Genomic DNA, 27,736 nt, shown 5'->3' on the forward strand with positions numbered 1-27,736 from the left:
AGGTACGTCGTTGAAAGGGAAATTTCACCACCTGCCCGCTGACCCTAGTGGCCTTATGTGCGGGTTTATTACGTTTACACCAACAACATGGATACCACAACCTTTCTCGTCCAGGCGACGGTTCAGCAACTCTTCTGCCGTCGTGGTGGTTCGTAACTGTGCTGCTAACTCTCAAACAAGCCCCGCAGCTGAGGCGAGGATGAACAGGACGTCACTCAATGGTCGAAAATTTCTTTATTTTTAACCAACAGGTTACGAACCTTGAAAAAGAAAACACACAAAATACAAACATACATCATTCAAGTACCCTCAACTCAAAGCTAACACACAATACAACTCACTCACTCCCGCAATCACTCACCAGTCCGTCCTCGTCCCGTCATACTAAAGAGTCCCCACTCCGAAGCTGCACCAACCTTCCCGACGTCACCCCCAGAACGCAAACCAGCCAATCACAGCAGCTCCCCGACTGAGACCCCGGATGCACGCATCTCTCGCCAATAGAACCTCGCAATAAAAGTCCTCATCAAGCACACAGAAATCACATACAATCGGAACTGGAATAAATCTCATTATTATTATCAATACTCAGATTCACCTATGTAACTAACAATTCAACAATGCCACAATTCAACTACATGTAAACGAAATAACTTTCACAAGTTTGTACCCAAACCAAACAAAAATCTCTGACTAAACACAACTCAAATCCAACCACCCCACAGAAAGCAACACAGGCATCACATAATCAAGCTTTCCTTACTTTGCCTCTTGTCTTTCCTTTAATATCTCTTTTTCAGACTGTGCCTCACTTAGTTTTTGAATCTCTTGGGAGTTTCAACTCAGAACGGTCTCTGAATGTAATTAATCACTTCCCTGTCACCTTTGTAAAAATGTTAATTTAGCATTTTATTCTGACACTCCAGGGTTTCAGCCAAAGTCTCTGTCTCACATGGTGGTCGAGACTAGAAAATCAGCTCCGAATAGTTTAAAATTGACTGATTATTTCACTGTTGCTAATTGGGTAAGAGTACATAGCAGGTTTTCGGGAATGCATAACTCTGGGTTTTCATGTATCAATGTAACAAACGATAAAAACGAATTAATCTATATCAAGTCCTATTTCACAACTGTGTGTAATAATGCATTTTATTTAAAGGCACCTTTCATGACACTCAAGGTCACCTTACGTCAAACACAATAAAACAAAGTAGTAAAAAAACATGAGTGCAATCAACAATAAAGCATACATAATTAAGAGTTAAAACAAGATGAAGATGATGCAGTTAATGCTATTAAAGTGAGTAAGCTAGTTTAAAAATGTGGGTTTTAAGAGCAATTTTGAATAATTCTGTAATGGAGTCCAGTATGCAGATGTGATGGGGAATGGCGTTCCAGAGTTTGGGTGCAGCATAGGAGAAAGCTCTGGTGCCCATTGTGCTGAGGTTGATGGCTGGTAGTGCCAATAGACCTGCTGTTGAAGACTACAGGGAGCGAGATGCAGTGAGAGTCTGAAACAGGTCTGTGAGATATGCTGGGGATAGATTATGAAGAGCTTTGAATGGTAATAATAAAATTTAAAAGTTACTCTGCTATGACGCAGGGGAAAAACGTGTAGTGGACTTTGAATGTGTAATAATCCATGCTGCAGAAATCTGGGTGAGTTGAAGACAGTAAGTTTGTTGGGGATGCTTGCCAGGATGGCATTGCAGTAGTCAATGCATGATGTAACTAAATCATTGACTAAGACTTCTATGGAGTGTTGTTTTAAAGCAGGGTATAGTCTAGAGCTGTTTTGCAGATGGAAAAAGGCAATCTGGGGGACATTGTTTATGTAACTGGAAAAGGAAAGAGTACCATCGAGGATAACACCAAGGCTCTTAGCCTGTGAGGAGACAGGTATGGTGGCTCCAGCAATGGGGAGTGAGTAAATGTAAGTTTTCGAGAGTGCAGATTTAGTGCCAGTGAGGAGTAGCTCAGTTTTACTACTGTTGAATTTCATCCATATCTGTACATGCTGGAGACAAGCAGTGAGGGTACTGGAGGGGAGAGTGGATGTGGGCTTAGTGGACACGTAAAGCTGTGTATCATCAGCATAACAGTGGAAATGGATTCCATAGTGCCTGACGATTTTACTAAGCGTGAGGAGGTAAATAATAAACAGAAGTGGCTCCAACACTGAATCCTGTGGCACTATCAAACTTTCTGACTGGTAATCCTGAATCTGTACAGAATGTGTCCTGTCTATAATGTAGGAAGCAAACCACTGACGCACAGTGCCCCCAAATCCAATGCTAGTCAGATGATCTATGAGGAGCTGATGGAATATAGTATCAAAGGCTGCGATGAGGTCAAGGAGGATGACAGTAAAGAGCAGACCAGAGTCAGCGGCATGAAGGAAGTCATTGGTGATCTTAACCAGGGCTGTTTCTGTGCTATGTTTGGGGCAAAAGCCAGGCTGGAATTGTTCAGAGATTATTGTTATCAAGGTAGATCTGGAGTTGAGATGTAACTAACCTCTCAAGGATTTTGGAGATGAATGGTCAATAGAATCTAAACCAGATTTTTTCTGAGTTAGTTCAATTATGGCAACCTTCAGTGAAGTGGGAACTGTACCAGTGGACAGAGAGGAGTTGATGATTAAGGTTATCAGGGAGATAGAATATGAAAACGTGATTTTCAGTTGGAAGACTGAAATCTCATAGGACAGTGGGTGGGACCGTTTCATGGCGCTTGCTGATGGTAAGTCTGTCTGCATGATGTTAGCAGGGGCCAGGTGCTCATGAACTGTACTAATTTTGTAGTTGAAAAACTTCAAAAAAAGCAGAACATTGTTCATTAGAAAGGTTACTGTTCATATTGGTTTCAGGTGGGTTGAGCAACCTTTTCACTGTGGAGAAGAGAGTTCTAGTATTCCATTCAACTGTACTGATGATATTTGCATACAAGGATGTTGTAGCTGTTGAAAGAGCATTTTTGTAAATGGAGTATATGATCTGAATAAATTTGTTTATGAACAGCAAGTCCAGTCTTGGTGCAAAGCCTCTCATGGCACTGACCTATAGCTGATGTAGTTCAAGTGTGTACCAGGGAGTAGTATGGGCAAATGAGACAACCCGTGTTTTCAGAGGGGCTAAAGTATCAAGTGCGGAATATAAACTATCATTATAGCAGTCCATAAGATCAGGGAGTGAGGAGGAGGGACCAGGAATGGAGTTTGAGGTAATTAAATTGCTGAGATCATCTGGATTAACATATGTAATGTTGCGGTATGATATGGTACGATGCACCCTTGATTTACTGAGCAGTAGGTTGGTGTTGAATAATACAGCTTTATGGTCAGAGATGGGTAGTTCAGCAGAGGTGATGTTATATGGTGCGATGCTGGAACTGCAAACTAAATCAAGGATATGACCCTTGGTATGGGTTGTAAAGTTGAAATATTGTGTTAGATCAAAACAATCTAACATAGCTTTAAAATCTTTAGTGAATATATTGTCATTGTTATCAAAATGAAAATTTAAATCCCCCATTAGGATTATACTCGGAGACATTGCACTGAGGGTGGTTAAAACTGTTACAAGTTCAGTGATAAAAATATCTGATGCCTTAGGTGGTCTGTGCAGAGCAGCTACAATGATGGGTGTAGGTCCGTAGAGCTTAACAGCCAGCAGTTCAAAAGAAGATTAATCAGGTAGAGAGAGACATTAGTTTTATACTATTGCAATAGATCAGGGCAAGGTTGACTCCTCTGCCTGAAGACCAGGGTTCGCGTATGTGAACAAATCCTGGTGGAGCTGCTGAATTTAGCTTTAGAAAGTCATTCTGTGACTGCCAGGTTTCCATGAGACATAAATAGTCCAGTTTGTGCACTGTGATGAAGTCATTGACCACAGAGGCTTTGTTGGTGATAGATTGGATGTTTTAGAGGGCAAACTTATGACAGGTTGTACGCATATAAACAGCTGATTTAACTAGCAGAGTTAGCACACTGTGCTCTACATGCCGGTCACGTCGTAATATGTCATGTGGATGACAGGCCCAGTGCATAATAATGGTCTGTATGGGGAAAACTCCCAGTGAGAGGGTTAATGACAGATGAGGCCAGTGGGGGGCGCTAGTGGGCGGAACAGTACTGTGGGGTGCCACCATAGGTGGAAATGGATGTTCCAGAAGGGAAGTGTGGGACACAAATGGTCAACCACGTGAAGAAGACTGTATGGCGTGCTGCAGGTTGGCTGCTAGCATTCGGCTACCCAGCCTGTTGAGATGGACTTTGTCAGTTCTGAAGAGGGGTAAATGATCCCAAAACAGATTAAAATTGTCAATAAAACCTATATTGTGAGCTCTGCTCCACAGGCCAGTGTTGGAGTAGGATAATAAAATCCTTTTTGGTTAATTCCGACTGCTGACGAGCCACATCGTTTGTCCCCACATAAACAATCACTCGATTGGTGGAGAACAGGAGTGAGGGCAGCAGCCCCGGGAGCTTATCCAGGATGTCAGGGACTGTGACTTCAGAGAAACAGTGTATGGTTGTGTTGAGAAAACGGATGCTCCCGATTATGGAATCCCCAACTGTTAATGTGGCTGGGGAGAAAAGGGGACGAGGAGATGTGTGGTTTGGGGGTCTGAGCAAACAAGGGTTGTAACGAGGCAGCGACATCAGCTCTGAGAATGGATTCCCCCCCTGGTTCGGGGCATGGAAGACTTCAAGAGCATCTAATCACGGCCTCTTTCAGGATCTTATGACTGGAAGAGGAGGTCATTACCCAGGATGAGGGCTGTTGCTTTGGCTTCACAGTGGGATGGCGAGCCACCTGAACACTGCTAGCCATTAGCGGGGAAGCTGCAGTGTCAGCAGGCGTCATTTACACAGAAGGGTCCAGATTGGGACGCGTCGGAACTGCAGGAACATCAGCTGGGTGGACTGGAGTGTCGTCAGACAGGTTCGTGTAGCAGTTGGACAAGCTTAGAGGTGAGGGAGGGAGGCAGCCCCTTCTGGGCCTCTCTTGCAACTGCCGACCGCCACTTCAGCCCAGGATGACTGGTGGTTAGGTGTCGAGCAGGAGGAAAGCTGTGGACAAGTGGAGGGGTCTAACAGAACTGTGTCCTGGATGGTTGCACTGAGAGAAGCAATCCATTTGGACTGCCCAGAAGCCATGTCCATGAAAATGGTCAAAAGGGAGTCTTTCTTATGGAGTTCATCAGAAAGCCATCAAACATCCTGTTCAAGGTCAGCAATCTTTCTGTTTGCTTTCTTTAGTAGCACACAGTCCTCACAGGGCAAAGTTGGTATAATTGTTTTGGTTAGCTTAGCCACAGGCTAGAAACAAGCTGCATAAAGTTCCAGTACGACAGAATCGGAGACTAGAGTGCGATCAAGCCAGTGCAGGAGTAGATGATCCAATAAAATAATAATAGAGGCAAACCCTAAAATCAATTAAAATAATCTAATGGTCCCAATGAGTTGTTCAAAGTCGTTAGTTATCAAAGTTAAAAGCAAGCAGAGCAACAAACGAACCGTCAGCTGGGAACTGGATGTGAGGTCAAAGTGTGCTCTGAAACATGCAGCTGTTGGAACATAAAACTGAAGTAAGCGACTTCAGAAGAGTGCAGTTCTTTATATTTTACATTTTGTATTATTCAAGCACATTCTGCCTGACAGTCTTACACTTGAGTAAGTGTTTATTTCATGGATGAGACCTGTGTCTCAACTCCTGTCTTGCAACTTCCCCCTGATTTCTCTGCATTATTACAATTTAAAGTTTTTGGTGAGATTACTGTATATCAAACTATTTTGAGAAGGCCCTGCATGGAATTCAACAAATTTACTGTACAAACTTAATTTTATAATTATTTTTGGCACTTTATTTTACATTGCATTGTAGCGCATGACACTAGGGAGAGGAGAAATTGTGCATCAGTTCAAGTGGTGTTGCTTCCATTGCCTGAAATGGGCCGGTACTTCTGATTGTGTACTGTCACGTTCTGATGAGTCTAGGTATGCACCCTTAATCACCCACGTAATGGCATCTTTGTGTAAACACACAGCTAAGTTAATGCTGAGAAAACAACACAACATGTCCTTGTTAAAATGGATAAAAAACACTAAACGAAAAAAAAAAAAAAACACAGAGAACCAGGAGGAAACTTTAGTAACTGACGAGGGTTAATTTCTGAATGCTGTTGTAACTGTGCCATTAGTAGCTAGCTGCAGTGCAAATGACTCACAGGCTGTTGGTACTAGTTGTGGCACCAACACCATGCGAAGTGTCACTGCCTCCCCCGTCAGCTGCCAACTATTGAGGTGGTGGCAGTGACACTTCGCACCATGGGCACAGTGCACCTGACTGCTGGGTGAGGGACCACATTGACTATTTCTGCAAGGCAAATAATTGGCTCATTGTGAAAGATAAGGTTGGATGCTGGATTTACAGAGAAGTTAAATCTTTGGGAGTACACTGTGGACAAGGACTGAAACTACTGACTGAATGGGGTGAGTTCTCATGCTTTCTCTTTTCTCCTTTGTTCTGTCATGCTTGTAATAATGTGTAGGAAGTGGGGTTATTGTGAAGCGTCTAGTGTGTTGGTGTAGTGTTCTGTGCCTGTCACGTCTCACTCTCAAACTTCACCGCTGGCTGGCAGAAATGCAAACAGCAGAGCCAAGCATATAAGTCTCTCCCTGCCAGTACATAGCCTTTCCAACAGCAAGCCCTACCTAGTGCCTCCTCATGGTGACACACAGTAACTGGGTACACCTTGGACCCTGGCTCGGAGGAGGTCTGGCCCCTAGACGTGCAGTACGTAAGCCCACCGGTGTGTAGATATTACCTGAAGCCCACAAACCAGCCCCTAGCTATGGGTTAAATAGTGCCACTGCCTAGTGGATACCTCGGGAGAGGAATAGACAATGGGAGTAAACCCGTACAGAAAATCAACGTCTACAGTGCTGTTTTTTGCTTTTCTTGCCCTTTTGTATCTGTGTAATTGGGAGAGTACTGCTGGCGTCATGTGTGGCTGCCACCTCTCCCTCTCGTAGCGACTTTGAGTGTTAGAAAAGTGCTATATAAATTTGATTTATTACTATTATTATTTATAATGGTATATACCATTACTGCAAGGGGGAAATGTTGATTTACCAGAAGATAAAGGAATAAATTAAATAACTTTTCAGTTGTACTCGGTTTATGTTGATTTGATGTGACTGCATCATTGGCATTCTTTTTCATTATCCAATTTAGTCTGTGGGCCAACAGATATCATATGTTCAGTTTGTTTTATTGGATCACATATGCAATATTATATTTGTGTATTAATAGCTATATAAAAAGTTTTTATTAACTAAATATACACATGCACAAACTATGGTAATGTATGTCATGAAATGCATACACAAATACACTTGAAGAGGGCTATATCATCAAAATATGCATATAAATATAAAGATATCCAAGACACATGCGATGCTCATGTCTTGCAACTGCTGAATTAGGGTCCTGGCACCTGTTTTGGTCCAGTTCATGCACCGGTTGCCTCAATAGTGATGTGACAGCTAGAACACAACAGAGCAATATAAAAGGCCGGACAGGAAGGCCATGAAAGCAGCAGCTGATTGAAATAAGACAAGAATCTCTCCTAGACTGTCTGGGGACCTGCACACTGTTGGAAGCTATCTCCCCAAAATATATCATCTGGAACAGGATATGGAAAGAATCACAAAATGAGGGTTAGCTGAGTGATAAAAGGAAGAATGTGTTCACTATAGACTCGCCCTTGCCATTTTTGCTAAAGTGACCACAACACTCACGAAGTCTTTGAACAAACTCAGTAATGTAATGTATGTGTGAGAGAGGGAGAAAAAGGATTTCTTCTTTCAGTATGAAAAAACAAAAACTGCAGACTTAAAAAGGACAAGGTGTGTCACTGCCAAAAATATTCTGAGTGAATCCTCTGATAGTTTTGGTCAATATCTCGTGATCCATGGTCTCGAGGATGTCAGACTACCGCAAACAGAGAAAAAAAGACCTTGTGTACCAAGCACTTGTAAATACACAAATAAACCAAAATGTCCCACCTGACTTTAAAGAAAAATACCTTTTTGTTTTTTTCTGTACAACCTGGGTCTCATTTTTGTAGTTTTTGCCATCTTGCATATTAATTATGATATTTTACTCACCAGCTTCATTTTGGATATTTTGGACAGTGGACCACTTACGGGGCAACTCAACACAGGCCGTAAATCTTTCCTTTCAGAAACAACAACAAAAAACCCTAGTGCCTCAGTTAGACTGTACGTATATATGTACGAGTTTCCATTATCTGTGATTTTTCAACTGTGCTGTCCAGGTAGTTCGTCGACGGTTATTATTAATGTGCGGTAAGTATAGGCTGTAATTGCTAGAAGTTGAACCAACGTGTAGCTCAGTAATGACATCCACCATGGGTAATATTAGACATCACAACCAAATACTTGGTTGCGATATCTGGGTTAAACTGGACTTGTTTTAGGCAAATTTGTGATATTGGGCTATACAAATAAAACTGACTTGCTGAAATATGTCGCCCCATAAGACACCATAGTAAAGCTGAGTGCAGTGGTTTTTTTTTTTTTTTTTTTGATTTTGAGATACTTTATTGATCCCTGTAGGGAAATTCCATCCTAGCTGTGTAGCTAGGAGCAGTGGGCAGCTGCGTACAGCGCCTGGGGACCAACTCCAGTTTGTCTTGCCATGCCTCGGTCAGGGGCACAGACAGGAGTACTAACCCTAACATGCATGTCTTTTTTTTGATGGTGGGGGAAACAGAGCACCCGGAGAAAATCCACTGCAGACACAGGGAGAACCTGCAAACTCCACACGGAGCTAACCACTGCGCCGCTGTGCCGCCCAAGCATACATGAAGTTGAACTTCTATAATAAACCTGGTGAGTAGAACTGTATCATAGCCAATATGCATGAGGGCGGAGCCTGCAAAAATGAGACCCAGGTTGTAAAAAAATGGAATTGTCCTTTAATTCCTTGAATAGCTGTTGTAGTCCATGATACTATAAAGCCGTTACACTTTGTGGCAGTGGTTGCATGATGGTGTCCTTTTCTAATCCTGCATCCTGTATATGCCACCTAACAGCCCAGATACACACTGGCCCAATCTCTGTTCTGCTGCGTGACTTCAGACTGACCCAGAAGCCCAGAGTCTATTCCCAAGCATCAAAAGTCAAGGGTATACATTAATAGGGGAACACTTGAGGGCCCTCTGGGGATACATGACTAGCCATACTCAATTATTTAAACCTGCAGAAAAGGCCAAGAACACAGGTCACCCAGACCTATCCGCTCTCTGACCTTGTGTTGCCAGAGTCAGCCCTGGTGAAACAAGGCAAGCTCAAATCCGTTTTTGCTGAGAAGTCAATAGTGGCCTGCCAGCAAAGCGGAGGGAGGGAAAGTAGCATTCAATTAAATTCAAACCCACAAACTAACCACTTTCTTCAACAGACAGCCAATATGGAGACAATAAAAGTTAATAATGACATACTTGAGGTTCCGCGGTGCGCACTGACTCATTACCAACAATATTTTTAAACTAGAAGAAAACTATGGCAATCAGTGGCTAATTTTAAACTATGATTGCATTTACCACATCTGTGAATACTGAGCCGGAGGGAATTGCAGGTTATATATAATTAACCCTGTAGTGCCCAAGAGGAACACCATCAAACACAAATCAATTATATTTGTGCCTGGCTATTCTAATCAATGCACTGTGAAAATGTTAACTCCCAAGTAAATGATAATATTGATAGCATAAGAAGCTAGCCACCAAAGTAAAGAGTGTGTACATGTGAGAGCTCATTTCATACATGTTTTTTTTTACCCCCCCCTCCCCCTTTCCTCCCCAGTTGTATCTGGCCATTTATCCCACTCTTCCGAGCTGTCCTGGTCGCTGCTTCACCCCCTCTGCTGATCCGGGGAGGGCTGCAGACTACCACATGCCTCCTCTGATACATGTGGAGTCACCAGCCGCTTCTTTTCACCAGGGGGACGTAGCGCGTGGGGGGATCACACTATACCCCCCCCCCCCCCCCCGAACAGGCGCCCCGACCGACCAGAGGAGGTATAGCAACCAGGACACACACCCACATCCGGCTTCCCACCCGCAGATACAGCCAATTGTGTCTGTAGGGACGCCCGACCAAGCCGGAGGTAACACAGGGATTCGAACCAGAGATCCCTGTGTTGGTAGGCAATGGAACAGACTGCTACGCTACCCAGACACCCCGAGTTCATACATGTTTGAAAAAAAATTTTGATATTGTATTTTTACTGAAATGAAGTTTATCAGAATGTGTGTGTGTGTGTGATACGTGTGCAGGTGCAAGTAGTTTGTTCATAAAGAGAAGGCAAGAAAGGTATGGGACTACATGGATTTTGTCAAGGTGGGATACTGCCTGTGTTTGAGGACATCTGTATTCTGACAGAGCCTCCTCTCTCAATCTAGATCTAACTGCCTGCAGCCTCCGCCACACAGGAGCTAGAGCAGGGAGCTGAGGAGAATACTTACAAGACCCTATCACTGTATTCGACCCAGACATACACACTGACAGGAAACAGGCACGCGCATAAACAGACACACACACATACGAGAGACAGTATCTGCACCAAGCCTTGCAGTATGGCAGACAGGAACTCGGGGGTCCAACAGCCAAATATGTGTCCTCCAGCATTAGTAGCTGCTTCATTTGGCTGAGGGGGGGGGAAATACCTTGAAGAGTCATACATCTGAACAGCCCCCTTGGCTCAGGCCTCGGTGTGCATGGGGACATTTCCACAGTGAGGCTTCCCACATTTTCAGAAGCCTCACTAAACATGGCTGTCCTCTGATACAGCAGGTAGACATCCTGGTTTCTGCTCTGCAATATAAAGAGGGATGCTCGAAAAAAACAAAAACAAAACAGCGGGCAGGTGGTATGGAATGGATTTTAGAATGACTTGTATCTTGTGTCAAGCGGATCATAAAATCCTCATTTGTTGCTGGATGACGGTGCTCCACTAAATAATTTAATCCTGTAAATAAGCTGATTTAAAACACAAAGCATTCAGCAGATATCAGCTGTGCTTTTCTGTTTCTCGCTGTCTTTCTCAGATGACGCTCGCTAAGCAGTTGGAACTCGTCCAGTGCTCAGAATTGAGGTTGCTCGACTGAAAATTATACACCGTAAGTGGTGGCCCAAACTCAAACATCATCTTGGGTGTTGAAATTATGAACTTCTCAAGCGATGAACTGCAGGAGTGAAATAAATGTCTTGGAAGACTGTTGAACTGGTGATTTATCAACCTAGGAAACAAATTGATGAAATGCAACGGGAGAGTTGTAAGTGTCAAGACAATATGCCAGCTTATATCTGTTTAAGAATTATCATATTGAACCCGTCAAAACAAAAGCTGACATTTTAAAACAGACAAGTTTGAGGTACACCATGAAATGCGAAGTTATCTGAATTTCTGCTCTTATGACAAATCAAGGCATTGTTAGCTCTTTGTTTTGTGTGTATACACAGGAAGGTGGAAACCACTAGTCCTACATAGTTTTGGGGTTGTTGCTATTACATATTTCCAGGCTCGTATCATAATATGCATATGCTATAATTGCAGCTATTCCCCAATCCTCTGTGAATAGTACACATGGCCATTGTAACTCTAGTTAACACTAGAACGACCGGGATTTCACTCCTACCTAAAACGACCATGGGCGGTCAAAATGGCCGCTGGTTTTTAAACTCTATATTCTGTCAAGATAAATACCCAATTGAGATATTAACGCATTGCATATGTTAGTATGTCTGTTAAGAAACGACTGACACCAAAATTATCATTTTAACAACTTCAATACTATTTTTCAAAAAATTTAAAATGGCTGCTGCCTAACGCCTGTAAATACTGCGACGCCTCGGTGGTAGCCATGGTGCGTCTGAAACGGCATCTGTACCCATACATGTTGGCAATAATCAAAAATCAAGTTTAGACTATTACTCTGCACTGGAAAACACCAGTGTGTTTCTAGGACAGAGCAATGAACTTCACAAAGGAAATGACGTGACCAACACGCCTCATAAATAGTGTGACATGACACGCACGACGACGCACAAATTACGAGCCGTCTTTATGATGGCTCATGGTCATTTTAATTAGATCTTATCATAACTTTTTTTGTGCAACTGATCTAAAACTCATTTTAATGCAACTATATACAATTTTAGGAGCATTCAGGGAGCGGCAGGTCTGTTATCTTTTTCCACAAAGTTATTAAACTTTAAAAATCCAAAGCCGTCAAAATGGCGGCCTTAGTCATTCTAAATTTGCATATGAAACCGATCATTGGGTTCGGTCGTTATGCAATTGTATTGTTTATAAGGGGTGGGGATACCTGCAGTCAGTTTAGACTGAACATGTCACTTAGATGTCAATAAACGTGTCCAGATGAACTGATTCAACTTTCTGTGATCATAATACGCAGTAACAGGAAGCAATGCTGCCTGCCTATTTCTAGTAAGGATGCGTCGCAAAATGAAATATACATGTATTGGTTCAACAAAATCCTGACATATCCTCTGCCATTTCAAACCATTTAAAATAATTGAACAAGCGAAGTAGGAAGCCCTTATCCACAATAATAGCAAGACTGAAAAGTAAACAGAACCTTGTATAGTCAAACAAACAAGTTGCTCCAGCTGCCCCCATACACCCACCGCTGTACTGATATCAACTGTGCCCTCTAGTGTCTCTGTTCATGTGGGCAGTTAGAAAGGATGTGCACTTGGTTTAAAGGCTGTAAAAGAGATTTTCACTGTAGTACTGGCCAGCCTTGCTTGACAACATGTTCTTATCTGATCCCAAAGCCAGAAAGAGGCGAAAAGACAAGAGACCAGGCAAGCTCTGCTGGAGCCAGAGATAAGATGTTAACAGGAGTGGGGGGAAATACAGAACAAGGCCCACGCTGAATATTTTTCAGCTCAAAATGTTGGTCCCCCCCCCCCCTCCATTTTGTAAGTTTTTTCAGTCTATAATGTCACCATCTGTTGTAGTGTAATTATTCAATTCAAAGAACAGAACTTCCCCATGGTCATGCATTCGGGATTTGGTAGCCAATGTGAATGCCATCATGTCTACATACATGGGATTGTGACTATGCTTTTTTGGCTCCTCCCCCCCTCTTTTTCTCCCCAATTGTACTTGGCCAATTACCCTATTTTCCGAGCCGTCCTGGTCACTGCTCCACCCCCTCTGCCAATCCGGGGAGGGCTGCAGACTACCACATGCCTCCTCCGATACATATGGAGTCGCCAGACACTTTTTTTTTTCACCTGACAGTGAGGACTTCGCCAGGGGGATGTAGCATATGGGAGGATCACACTATTCCCCCCCAGTCCCCCCCCTGAACAGGCGCCCCGACCGACCAGCGGAGGCGCTAGGTGCAGCGACCAGGACACATACCCACATCCAGCTTCCCACCCACAGACACGGCCAATTGTGTCTGTAGGGATGCCCGACCAGGCCGGAGGTAACATGGGGATTCGAACCGGCGATCCCCATGTTGGTAGGCAATGGAATAGACCGCTACACCATCCGGACGCCCCGTCGCTGTGCTTTTATTTGGTTACCTCTGCCTTGCCTTTTAGGCCCAATCGTAACTTGTAGAACTTTTGTCTTTGATTGCATTCCTTGCCAGGAGGTGCAAAGGGGGTTAGAACTGCTTACCTTGTCCTTCCCTTGCTTTTCATCTTGATATATAATCCACCGCTCTCCATCGTTACTGTACGCCACCTTGTACGAGCCAACAAACTGGACGTGGCCAAAGTCTTTGGCTCCCTGTGTGATGATACCTGTTATCTTGGTAGGCACAATCATGTCCATCTGTGTGAGGAAAAGAAAGAGAGAGAGAAACAGTAAGAGCAAGATTACACATATAATCATCCCATAAAAAGTAAGCCAGGTAAAGTGTCAGAGATTCTCAGTTGTCACTATCTAGTCAGCATCTTTTTTTTTCCTCTCTTTTAATGTCCTCAAGAGGATTTATGAAGACATTGTAGATTTGGGTGCAAGAAGTCAGTTTCAATTATTCACAGAATATTGAACAACAAGGCTAAGCCTGCAACCTAGTCTCAGCAAAACAGAAATTGCAGACCACAGCAGTTTCTGAGTACCAGCTTGCTCCATTTAGGTTAATTTTTAATACGTTCTCATTTGTTGCCTACAATTTACAGCACATTTGGGATAGGCAGTAAACACATAGATTGTTACTTTTATTGATATTTAAGAGTTCAATTATATCATTATTTACAGCTGTACTCAAAACTGATGTGATGAGGTTGAAGGCACAGGAAGCTTGAACCCTGAAATTGCAGGGTAAGTACCATAATATAGCCACAGTTAACCATATACACAACATACCACGGAGTAAATATACTGCAATTACACTCAATTAAGTAAGTGTTTTTTTCTGGCCATGCTCATTTTATCGCCAAGTTCATGTCAAATTGAATCTCAAGTAAAAATGAATGAATATATAGAATAATAATAATGATGATGAATAAAGGCAACTATCTGCCGAAGGGGAGCATAAAACTGCTGGAGAACAAGTGCAGAATTGTGGAATGACGGTCGTCCTTAGTATTCCGAGTCTGATATTTCATAATTGAACATGAATCAGCATTTGCTTTGCATCAGATGAGGAAAAGCATTGCTTTTTGATGTTGCTAATACAGGTGTCATCTCTGCACCTAGCAACCTATTGCCAGTATAAACTGAAAAGGGTATGAGTTGACATTTTGCTGTTGGAGAGAAAGTGAGAAGGAAAGAGAGAATTTTGAGTTTAAACCAGTCGTTATTGAACATACTCTTTTAAACAAGTTTGAAAACAACTTCAACAAAATTATTTAATGAAAAGGAGAAAAATAGAGAGAGAGAGAGCAAAGTATGCAGATTTCTTGTGCTTTTTCATGACACAGAAACCCCCATACATCACACTAATTGGCCTGGTCGTAGGCCAGCATAGTTTGTACCACAGTGTCCTGACAAAACAAAAAGAACCCATACAAATTATAAACAAGGGGGGAAAAAATGAACTGACGCATGAAAAAGCTCAGTTTCATTCTACATCCAGATCCCAGCCCATTTTCACCAAAACCTCGGGACTCGACATTACACTGCTTTTGCCTGCAATATGTTACAACACATTTCACACCCCGAAACAATAGGGTACTTCTGGGTGGTGGTCTGCATGAGCTCGCTCATCTTTCTTTCATCTCTCGTAAGGGTTCAGCCCTGGCAGTGAGCTGCTTCTCCCTCACAGCTACTGAGAGAATGGAAAACATTCCCAGGGTATTAGAGGGCTCTGCTAAAAAGCAAAAACCCTGCTGTGAGCACACTTAGGCACAGGCCTTGGTCCCTGACCCGCAAATCCACAAAACTAAGCTGTGGCTTATAAGAGAGAGTAAAATAATATGAACTACAAATTCAACTCTGTCAAAAAGACATGCAACTGAATCAACTCCACCTCGACATTTGGGATAAGCCACAGAGATGCAGGTAGGAGTATGGCGTTCGAGTGTGTGTATCAGGGCGTTTGGGTAGCGTAGCGGTCTATTCCGTTGCCTACCAACAAGAGGGACGCCGGTTCGAATCCCCGCATTACGTCCGGCTTGGTCGGGAGTCCCTACAGACACAATTGGCCGTTTCTGTGGGTGGGAAGCCAGATGTGGGTGTGTGTCCTGGTCGCTGCACTAGCGCCTCCCCTGGCTGGTCGGGGCACCTGTTCGGGGGAGAGGGGGAACTGGGGGGGTGATAGCGTGATCCTTCCATGTGCTACGTCCCCCTGGCAAAACACCTCACTGTCAGGTGAAAAGAAGCGGCCGGCAACTCCACATGTATCAGAGGAGGCATGTGGTAGTCTGCAGCCCTCCCTGGATCGGCAGAGGGGGTGGAGCAGCAACCAGGACGGCTCGGAAGAGAGGATGTAATTGCAGGCCTGTTTTAAGTTGTTGTAATGAAGGTGACATTGCTCTGGTGTCAGGTATTCACTTATGCATTTAATGCATGGATCATTTGCTCTTGAATGATATCCCTCCTTCAGTTTGGAGCATTGTAGGCTGTACTTGTCTTCTTGGCTAATGAAATGTTCATGTCTGCTTCTGCACGGGGTTATGGACGTGGGATATATTTTCCTGCATATGAATGATTTAAAACAAGAGCTCTTTCGTGATTGCAATAATGGCACAACAGCCCTCTGTACTGTAAAGGTGCAGTGGCACTGGCTGGTGCTCGGGGGAAACAGATGTTTATTGAGAGGGGCACGGACCCTCGCATTGTTGAGGCTTTGATTACCCTCCAAACGCACAGCGCGAAGGTAATCTCATTCTAGCCATGCAGTGGAGTCTGCCACCAAAACAAAGGCACACTTGAAGGGGAACCTGTAATTGCTGTCACAGGTAGCGGTCAAAAAAATACGATCGCCCCTAGCGACGCCGGCTCCCGGCGCTTTGATGGCCCTAACCAAATTAAGGGCAAGATAAGCTTGTTAGAGCTAGGCCTCTCCACCTCCCACTCACTTTCCTTTCCTTCATAACGCCCTTATGGCCATCCCTGTTCCCTTATCCAGAGCGGTTATCCCAGGCTTCACGAGTGCTGTGTGAAATTTTTACAGCAACTTCTGGAATCCCATCATGGAGACTTTCCAAAGAAAGAAACGATCATATTCGATCAGGGGATTCTGTTCTGTGTTTTATTTTGCGAAGCTTAAAGTAAGATTTATGTGGCCTTAATCTCAAGTTTGCAGTCAATCCATAAAGAAATGATTGGGTAGTTACCCAAGGCATCATGCGAAGAGGGAACATGTACGTACGGTATGTACCTTTCACAGACAACGAGAGGACGAAGCAGAAATTCCTCTTGTTAACTCATTATGGCAAGAGTTGTGTAAGTCAGGTATGCATTTGAAGTTGCACCATTAGAGTATAAAAAGAGAGAATCAGATGTATTAAGAGCAGAATAAGGCCCAGTTTTTGTTTTCTCTGTGAATACTCTGCATACAAGGTAACCATTCTTCCTGTAACTGTGCTAATTTGATTGTTGAATACTTATTTAACCTACAATGCTTGTATACCCTGTACTCCACAGTCTGCAGGAGTGTGTGTATGCATTTGCGTGCGTGCGTGCATGCTAGCATGTGTGTGCGTGTGACACATCTCCGTACTCCGTATTCTCTTAGGGCACACTGCAGGATCCAGGATTGCCTGCATACAGATCACAGAGCAGTGAGGATGGCGCCTCGTCCCATTAACTACAGAAGGGCAACGCTGCTGAAAGTATAAAGCTGAGTGAGGTCAGAGCAGAATTCGGGCCCGCTCAGTTTCTCTTCCATGCCACAGAACGCTGGATGAAACTATCTCACAAGTTCAGTGGTGTTCACGTACACCAAAAAAGGCCTCACTGTCCTGATTTTCAAGATGAAACCAATATAAGACCAACTGCATGATGGCATCTCTATAAAACAGCACATTAAAACAAAAAACAGCAAGTTACAGACAAATCAGGGCCTGGAAAAGGTTTCTGAAAAGACGTCCAACTTGGAAAATAAACCTATTTACTGGACTTCGATCCACCTCTTGGAAGTACATATTCAGAGAAACCAAAATGGGTTCTTCTTCTGACACACACACACACACACACACACACACACACACACACACACACACACACACACACACACACACACACACACACAAGCATGTGTACATATGTATACTGTCTTGAAATACACTCTAACACCTTTCACAGCATAGTTTGCTTCATGGTATGAACAGATGCTAAATGTATTAAAATGCCTGCTGAGACCCTCAGAAAGTAAGAGTGGTGTGATGACATTTTGAAGCGAGGGCCCTCATCTGCCTGAAAGCATCAAGGACAGAAGACACAGCTGCAAAGTAAAAGGACTGGGTTGTCCTTAACACTGATATGTGTTGAATGTGAGACAAGTTTAAAGACTTCCTGGTGCCTCAAAATCTGTCTCGAGTAAAATGCTTTCAAAAGTGCCAAATGCAATCAGATTCACTGACATTTATTTTTGTGGACTTGGGAACATCTTGTGGATTGTGTTCTCTTGGTAAGTTAAGCTTGATGTAAAAAAAGCTCGTCTTGGTGACAGACTACTACAGATCTAGTGATGTCAAAGTCCCCCCCCCCCTTCTCCCCAATTGTATTCAGCCAATCAACCCCACTCTTCTGAGCCATCCTGGTCACTGCTCCCCCGCCCTCTGCTGATCCGGGGAGGGTTGCAGACTACCACATGCCTCCTCCGATACATGTGGAGTCGCCAGCCGCTTCTTTTAACCTGACAGTGAGGCGTTTCGCCTGGGGGACGCAGCGCATGAGAGGCTCACACTATTACCCCCAGTTCCCCCCCCCCTCTGAACAGGTGTGTCGACCAACGAGAGGAGGCGCTAGTACAGCGACCAGGACACATACCCACATCTGGCCTCCCACCCGCAGATGTGGCCAATTTGTGTCTGTAGGGGTGCCCGACCAAGCCGGAGGTAACACGGGGATTCGAACCGGCGATCCCCGTGTTGGTAGGCAACGGAATAGACCGCTACGCTACCCGGACGCCCCAGTCAAAACATTTCCAAAGTACAGTGACTCATCATGAACTGTAAAATAATTACAGCAAGTTAAGTTCATTAGCTTTACGTGTTACTGGCATTAGTACGTATGACACATCCTCCCCCATCTTACCTCCTTTTTCTTTCCTCGTGCCTCCATGTGTGCATGAGGTAATGCTACATGCAGTGTCAGTAGTTTAATGCATTATCTCTCCTTGCAATAGCCATGATGTGTGTTCATCACAGGTGAACTGCAGAATGTAGGTCAGTGAGACAACTGTCTCTATGAACGGAAGGTGAAAATGCAGCTAGATGGACTTGCTGGCAACAACCAGCAGCCGAGTGGACATGATAGCTTCTCGTTTTGCAGCAATACTTTTCTATTCATCTCTAATTTAACCCAGCTAGCCCTGGCTAAACACCTTAAGAGGAAGCACACATTCAGGAGATTAAGAGGCGATGATTAACTTCTTGATTATTTCTCTCCCAGTCAAAGGCTGTCTTCCATCAAATCCAGTTAATAATAAACCCAAACATTACACATCCACCTGGAATGCAAATAGGCCACTTAGAGCACACAGCTCCATCCCAGCAGCAGCTCCAGTGCAGCATGTTAACTCTCAAAAGGCAAAGGGAACGATATAAGCAATCCACCGTGGCAAGGGGAACAGGGAGGGAATTAACCACGGTAATATGGATCATTTAAGCATTACAGCAAGGAGGAGGGCATGTAGGCCTAGGGTGCTGTGTACCATGTCAGTATTAGTAAAGCGAGGGACTCTGATCCATATGCGTGACAAATGGCCACACTGCTGCTGTGGTAGAAGAGCTCAGGAATTTCACACTCTGTTTAATGTTCACTTTGACTTGACAGGTGATGGGAGCTTATTCACCGACGTTAAGTTAAAGCAGGGTGTCTTGCCCGCGTGATCTTCATACCGAAAACCAAAAAGTCTGGTTTTCTGTTTGAAGACAAAACGGGGGAAAATGTGAAATGATTCCAGAAGTCTATAGTGAAGGGTTTTCTGCTGAAACAACTGTGGATATGGAGGTTTTATGGAGTGTGTTGAAAGTACAATCCTGGTCTGGTCTGGGCCTTTGGCACGCACAGCTCGGCATAGTTCACTCTTCACTCCACTTTCCTCCTCCTACACAGTATTTGAAATATTCATACTGAATTCTCAGGATGCAAAAAAAAAAAAAGCACGCATGCAAAAATTATACTATATGTACAATTTCTTACTCATGCACTTCTGTAGCGGATGCACTTTCTTACATTGTAAAAAATGAACATTTGAAAATTTTAATTAATTATATATATATATATATATATATATATATATATATATATATATATATATGTTCATGGTTTCCTTCAGTGCTTTGGTCTGGACTTAGCAATGGACAGCTCTGGATTTTTTTTTGGGGGGGGGGGGTTCCCACCTTTTTCTCCCCAATTGTATCCGGCCATTACCCCCACTCTTTCGAGCCGTCCCGGTTGCTGCTCCACCCCCTCTGCCGAGCCAGGGGGGGCTGCAGACTACCACATGCCTCCTCGGATACATGTGGAGTTGCCAGCCGCTTCTTTTCACCTGACAGTGAGGAGTTTTGCCAGGGGAATGTAGCGCATGGGAGGATCACGCCCCCCCCCCCCTCCAGTTCCCCCTACCCCCCAAACAGGCCCCCTGACCGACCAGAGGAGGTGCTAGTGCAGCGACCAGGACACATACCCACATCGGGCTTTCCACCCGCAGACACGGCCAATTGTGTCTGTAGGGACACCTGATCAAGCTGGAAGTAACACGGGGATTCGAACTGGTGGTGGTAGGCAATGGAATAGACCACTACGCTACCTGGATACCCTGATACACACACTTGAACACCATACTCCTACCTGCATCTCTGTGGCTTATCCCAAATGTCGAAGTGGAGCTGATTCACTTGCAGGTCTTTTTGACAGTTTAATTTGTAGTTCATATTATTTTACTCTCTCTCATAAGCCATGGCTTAGTTTTGTGGATTTGTGGGTCAGGGACCTAGGCCTGTGCTTAAGTGTACTCACGGCAGGGTTTTTGCTTTTTAGCAGAGCCCTCTAATACCCTGACTAAGCTGGAGGTAACACGGGGATTCGAACCGGCGATTCCCGTGTTGGTAGGCAACAGAACAGACCGCTATGCTACCCGGATGCCCCTAATCTGGATATTTAACCACAATTTTTTTTTTCTGTGTACCAAAATCAACAGGGACCACATAGCTCCCTGAGTTCAAAATATGTCTGACGGAAATGCAGCGAGACTCTCAACCAGTCAAGAGATGGAGTGGACTAGAAACGTGCTGAAACCATAAGACATACACAAAATACATCCTGGGAAATCTCAGCTTCACTGATTTGAGCCACGGCACCTCAAGTCCTGATAATTTCTGTGGATTCCCAGGTTGCATCTTGTGTTTGTGGAGCTTCATGAATTAATCATTCCAAGATTAAACAGATATGTGCCTCCTGTGTCAGGTGTGAGATAGTCAGAGAGAGAAAGAGAAGGTCCAGACAGACGAAGATCAAGACACTGGTTTGGAACAGAAGATGGTTTCCTCAGATAATGGCAAGAGAAGTGTAACATTACCCAGACCTGTATGTTCAAAGATATGGTGGGAAGTAGGGGGCACTAAAAAGTAACCAATTGCATCAGGGAAGTAGATGGATTCACTGTCTCTTCAGTAACTTCATTTGGAAAGTAATTTAATCAGCATGCTAGCTGCAGGGAAATTGAATAATATAGAGCAAAGTAAGGGCCCGATTGGATTGGGTTAAAATGAGGCTCCGAAGGTAATCACGTTCTCACTTATTCCAAGCTATAAATGCCTTTGTATGCCTTCTGTGGGGGGGGGGGGTGATAATCCTAGACACGAGTTCAACATTTCCAAGACATTATCATAAAGGCATTTATAAAGCATAAAATTATAGTTTCCCTGCCTCCCATCAACTGTACTTCAAGGCCCTACCTTGATCAGTGATGGAATAGCAAAGACCCTGAGGTTCATGTTGGGTCAGCAGTGATGAATGGCAGTCCAAAACACCAGTCGGTACTTTGCCAGAAGCATATTCCAATATATAACAGCTCTCTGACACTTCTCCTATTCTCTTTCCGATAGCCTCTGCCCTTACAGGCTCGGCTACTGTCCCTTGGGCTTTTGTTAGACCTGGCAAAGTTAGTGATTCAAATTCATAAGCCCCTGAGCCCCTTAATTGTGAAAGTGCCATTTAATCTAACTTTCTCGGCCCAACATATGCTAAACAAATTCATGAGAATCCGAGGTGAGCTCTAAAATGCCAGAGACAAAAACACAACATGTTTTAGTACTTTGCATCAGATGTGTTTTTTTTTTCTTTTTAATTTTCCCTTTTTCTCCCCAATTGTATCCAGCCAATTACCCCACTCTTTCGAGCCTTCCTGGTCGCGGCTCCACCCCCTCTGCTGATCCGGGGAGGGCTGCAGACTACCACATGCCCCCTCCGATATATGTGGAGTCGCCAGCCGCTTCTTTTCACCTGACAGTGAGGAGTTTCACCAAGGGGATTTAGCGCGTGGAAGGATCACACTATTCCCCCCCAGTTCCCCCTCCCCTCTGAACAGGTGCCCCAACCAACCAGAGGAGGTGCTAGTGCAGCGACCACAACACATACCCACATCCGGCTTCCTACCCGCAGACACAGTCAGTTGTCTGTAGGGACGCCCAACCGAGCCGGAGGTAACACAGGGATTCAAACCGGCGATCCCCGTGTTGGTAGACAATGGAATAGAATGCTATGCTACCCAGATGCCCTCAAGCCTGATTGTTTTGTTTGACTGATATTAGCATTCAAACAAGTTAAAATACAACAGAAAACACGTCAATTTCCAGGAATGATGCTGCGACTCCTTGGCTTAAACCATGACAATTACAACAAGAGTTTCACCACACCTTTTTTTCCCAATTTAATGCATAATTCCCCCAAGTTCTTAACCCGACCAGAAAAGATAAAATATTTGGTTTGAAGAAATGCATGCACAGATCAAATTTCTTGAAATTTGTTTGGTGTCTAGGTGCAAGGCACGTATAGTAATATTTAAGAGGAATCGTGAACTTTCACTTTGGTGCCCCATGTAGAAATGCTCGGGTTCAGTTTTTTTACTGTGTACGGTGAAAGGGTTCCTCTTGAATTAGTTGGATCACATTTTAGAATTTCACCTCATGTATATTGATATAATGGTAGTTAAATGTGAAAAGAAAATTAATATTGTGTAAATTAGCAGACAATACAAGTGTATTGGACAAACTGATTATAGAAATGGAATGTACTCAAAACATTGTGTAACTTGGCAGAAAAAAATAAGCGGGTGGAGTTCGATGCTCAAAGATGCAAAGTTGTTTAAATGGGGGAAATGCATATTTGAACTGTATTCCAAGACTTGCTGCAATGGCGAGAAAGTTGTGCTTGTTTAAAGTTGGAGATCTTTTTGGCCTGCAGTGGAAGCCATGCAAAGCCTGGAATCTTTTTTCAGGGGTAGCCATGTTTGGTCAAATACGGCATTATTTTTTTACAAGCCTGAGGGTAGTGACAGGATGCATCGCTCCCTCAATTTTCATCCAAATTGGACTAGGGGTTTCTGATAATTTGCCAATGACAAATGGACAGACAAATCAGCTTTCCCCGCTCCGATAGTCCCAGTGATGGGGGACAATAAGATGGCATATTACCACTCAAAATTGCGTACTTGCCATGAATAATCCTGTGTCCAAAAGTGCGCCCTGTTTGCTATATGGTGTACTATGCTCACCTTCCTCCATTTTGATTGAGTGTCCAAACTCTAACTGTAAAATGTATTCACTATTCAGTGTCCTCACCAATTCACACAATTCAACTGAAAATGTAGTGTCCAACACCTGTACACTATGTTATGGTAAAAAATACCATGATGCAGTGATTTGCCTCCTCCTTGCTTTGCTCGGGCACTCTTTTTACTGTCTAACTGTGTGAGGGGACGAGAAAAAGCCACAAATGGACTATTCAGTAGTATCTGAAATCTCTATTTAATTACTCCCAATTAAGTACCCTAATAAGTGTTTCATATGTAGGGAATAGTGCGCGAGTAAACAAGGGAATGATTCTGGACACAACTTAAGGCTGCATTCCATTCAAAGTCTTGAGATCAGAATTTCACAGTTGGGATTTCCCATTTCCAACCTCCAAGCATTCCAGGTGCATGATGCCAAACGTAAACAAAAAACATGGCTGACTGAAAAAGCGGTGTTTTGTTTATTTTTTTTGGATCCCCGCCTCCCCCCCTTTTCTCCCCAACTGTATCTGGTAAATTACCCCACTCTTCCGAGCCATCCTGGTCGCTGTCCACTCCCTCTGCCGATCCACATGCCTCCTCCAATACATGTGGAGTCGCCAGCTGCTTCTTTCCACCTGACAGTGAGGAGTTTTGCTAGGGGGATGTAGCGCGGGGGAGGATCACGCTATTCCCCCCAGTTCCCCCTCCCCCCTGAACAGGTGCCCCAACCGACCAGAGGAGGCTCTAGTGCAGCGACCAGCACACATACCCACATCCGGATTCCCACCTGCAGACACGGTCAATTGTGTCTGTAGGGACACCCAACCAAGCCGGAGGCAACATGGGGATTCGAACCGAGACAATTGAACTGTCAGCAATGCAGCCTCCTTGCATATATAAATTAAACAGAGGAATAACTTTTGTTTAGAGATAACTTTCAGAGAATGTTTACCATAACCAGCTACCTAATAACATTGGTGGCACATTTTGACATCAATTTACATACAAACGAGGTTTTACTACATGATAGTATATATTATTTTAATTAACTACAGGCAAATGTACTTCACGTTACTTTTCAGTTGATGGTTTACCATTAACATTGTGCGCCTCCATGGGCACTGCCACTGTTGAGTGACGTCAGACAACTGCTTCTCCAAGAAGTCGGGGTAGATGGATTTGCCCTGAGCTTACATGTAGGAACTCCAACTTTGAGTGGCGTCTCATTGTACTTTTTCTAGTAGGACGACTGAAAATCTCGACATCCGCGTTATCTGGAACGCAGCATAAGTCTGGCTTGTGGGTATACGATATATCACACTGGCCACTTTCTTCGATGTAGCACAGCTGTGGCTAAATGGTTCCATGCCTCTTTCTGATTTCAAAGGAAACCACCTGGAGACTTTATCTTTTTAATGCTCTGATTCTTTAATTAGTTCAGTGAGGCAATTTAGCAGCAGATGGTGTTCCTTTTAATGCTGTTGGGCATGCAGAATATGAGGGCAAAAAAATGATACAATACTGGGAAGCAGAAGGAATAAAAATGTACTTAATCTGACTTGAGTTGTCAGCCATTATGATTTCCTTGTGTGCAGACCGACACGAAGGGTCATGATAAAAAGTTTGGACCAGATCGATAGAGAATGTTGGTAATGAAAATGCCAAACTACAGAAGACCAGAAGAATTCATGGCCATCAGGCTTCTGTTCACCACACAGGATCAAGGTTGACAGACACAGAAAACTGCTCACCCTTGAGAGTTCCCAGTGAATTGTTGTGCCCCATTTTTCCCACGCATGTAATTTCAGCAAAACACGAGTGTCTTGCCTCTTGAAACTCTGTCATGATCATTGCTTTACCAGATGATCAAAATACCTCTTAAATCCTTGCATGCTTGCTTTTTTCTGTCTCGAATGCAGATTTTGTGTTCTTAGGGAGAACACATGCTTCATCTTTGCTGCATAAATACTCGAGAAGAGATGAGTTTCAGCAGGACAAATTAAAGCAGTTCTCCACTGTGGATGGATCAGACAAACACCCAGCTAATTCTATTGATTAAAAGAAATTGAGTTTGTTGTCAGCAGAGCCGTATATGAGGCAGTGATTTGATTAGGAAGCTGTAGTTTGTAAAAGTGGTGTAATCATTCTATCCAGTTTGATTACAACAATGTGTGTTTACAGACTCCGAACAGGGATCAGTCTTGTGTTACTGGTTGTGATATTCCTTTTTCTCTTGTGCTACACATAGTGCAATGCTCCACGTGTTGTATCAATACGCACTAATGTTTTAGGGATCACCGACAATCAGCTAGGCTCATTTACTTGGATGGTGTATTAATTCACACAATAGTCACCAAGACATTTTGGATTATGCAATTAAGTCAAGTCTATTAAGAAATAATTCCAGGGTGATGGAAATAGCAAAACAAATTAACACATTTAATCAGAATGAAAATATCTTAAAGGGAATTAAAAGCTCTCGGTGTATTAAAGTGATACTGAACTCCGTGTCTGAATGAACACCGTTTTGCTGTATTTATCCTTCACTTTAAGACGAGGGCACAACATTGCATTTTTTTAAAAATATTCTTTACCTTAAAACACATCAGGTAATTTTGGAATAAAATCAGAGATTTAGATAGCATGTGCTTAGTTTTACTCAAAAGTTTCACATAATGACAATTCTGACTTTTCCAAATTGAATATCTCAGCCTGGTAAATCTGGATTTCAATCAATCAATCAAGTTGCATTTTTTTATAGTGCTTTTCTAGCTGCAACAGCCACTCAAAGTGCTTTATCAGCCTAAAGTAAAACAAGGCAATCAAAATCTGAATAAGAACTGTTGCCATTTCCCATTATATATATGCTCTACTCCACTATGGATATTTTTTGTTTATTTATGTCATTTGCCACACACACACACACACATATATATATACACAGTGACTTCAGAACACATTCAGACCCCTTCAGTTTTCGCACACTTTATGGTGTAGGTTTAATTTTAAATGGATAAAATTGCCATTTTTGCCCATCAATCTACACTCAGTTACCCATAATGACAAAGTGAAAACATGTTTTAGGAATATTTGCAAATTTATTAAAAATCAAAAAGTGAAATCTCTCATTTACGTAAGTATTCAGAGTGTTGTGGCACTCCAAATTGTGGTCAGGTGCATCCTGTTTGCACACAACTGTGTGGCTAAGGTCCCACAATTCACACTGCATGTCAGCTCAAAAACCAAGCCATGAAGTCCAAGGAACTCTATGTGTAGATCCCTACAGTAAAACTGTGGCGAGGCATAGATCAGGGTAAGGGTATAATACTATTTCTAAAGGTTTGAGTGTTCCCAGAGGCACAGTGGCCTCAATAATTGTGAAATGGAAGAAGTTTGGAACCACCAGGACTCTTCCTAGCGTTGGCCATCTGGCCAAACTAAATAACCAGGCGAGAAAGGCCTTGGTCAGGGAGCTTACCAAGAACCCAACGGTCACTCTATCAGCGCTTCGGAAGTCTTCTGCAGAGATGGGAGAACCTGCTGGATGGACGACCATCTCAGCAGCACTCCATCAATCAGGCTTTGTCTAGATGGAAGCCACTCTTGTGTGAAATGCATATGACAGCCCGCTTGGAGTTTGCCAAATGGCATTTAAAGGACTCTGAGAACATGAGGAAAAATATTCTCTGGTCTGATGAGATAAAAATTGAACTCTTTGGGCAGAATGCCAAGCACTGTCTGGTGAACACTGGGCACTGCTTTAGCATGGTGGTGGCAGCATCATGGTATGGGGGTGCTTCTTAGTGGCAGGGACAGGGAGAACGGTAAGAACTGAGGGAAGAATAAATGCAGCCAAATACAGAGAGGTCCTTGAAGAAAACCTGCTCCAGAGTGCATGCAACCTCAGACTGGGGCTACGGTTCACCTTTCAGCACGACAATGCAAGCATACAGCCAAGACAATGGCTTCAGGAAAAGTCTCTGACTGTCCTTCAGTGGCCCAGCCAAAGCCCAGACTTAAACCCTCATAGAACATCTGTGGAGAAACCTGAAGATGGCAGTTCACAGATGCTTCCCATCCAATCTGACAGAGCTTGAGAAGATCTGCCAGGAAGAATGGGATAAACTGCCCACATCCAGGTTTGCAAAGCTTGTAGAGACTTACCCAAGAAGACTAAAATCTGTAATTGCTGCCAAAGAGCCTTCTACACAGTACTGAATTAAGGGCCTGAATACTTATATAAATGAGAGATTTCCGTATTTGGTTT

The 27,736-nt window shown here is 43.5% G+C and overlaps 1 protein-coding gene across 1 annotated transcript in view; it reads right to left on the bottom strand.

The window, feature by feature from the left end:
* The window catches only part of LOC130112503 (EGF-like repeat and discoidin I-like domain-containing protein 3), a 154,613-nt gene that overhangs the window by 12,816 nt on the left and 114,061 nt on the right, over positions 1 to 27,736 (bottom strand). Inside the window, exon 8 of the mRNA XM_056279895.1 lies at positions 13,755 to 13,910. Coding sequence (XP_056135870.1) covers positions 13,755 to 13,910 — 156 coding nt within the window. The remainder of the gene's footprint in view (positions 1 to 13,754; positions 13,911 to 27,736) is intronic.

This window comes from Lampris incognitus, chromosome 1 (genome assembly GCF_029633865.1).
Source record: "Lampris incognitus isolate fLamInc1 chromosome 1, fLamInc1.hap2, whole genome shotgun sequence".
Taxonomy (NCBI): Eukaryota; Metazoa; Chordata; class Actinopteri; order Lampriformes; family Lampridae; genus Lampris; species Lampris incognitus.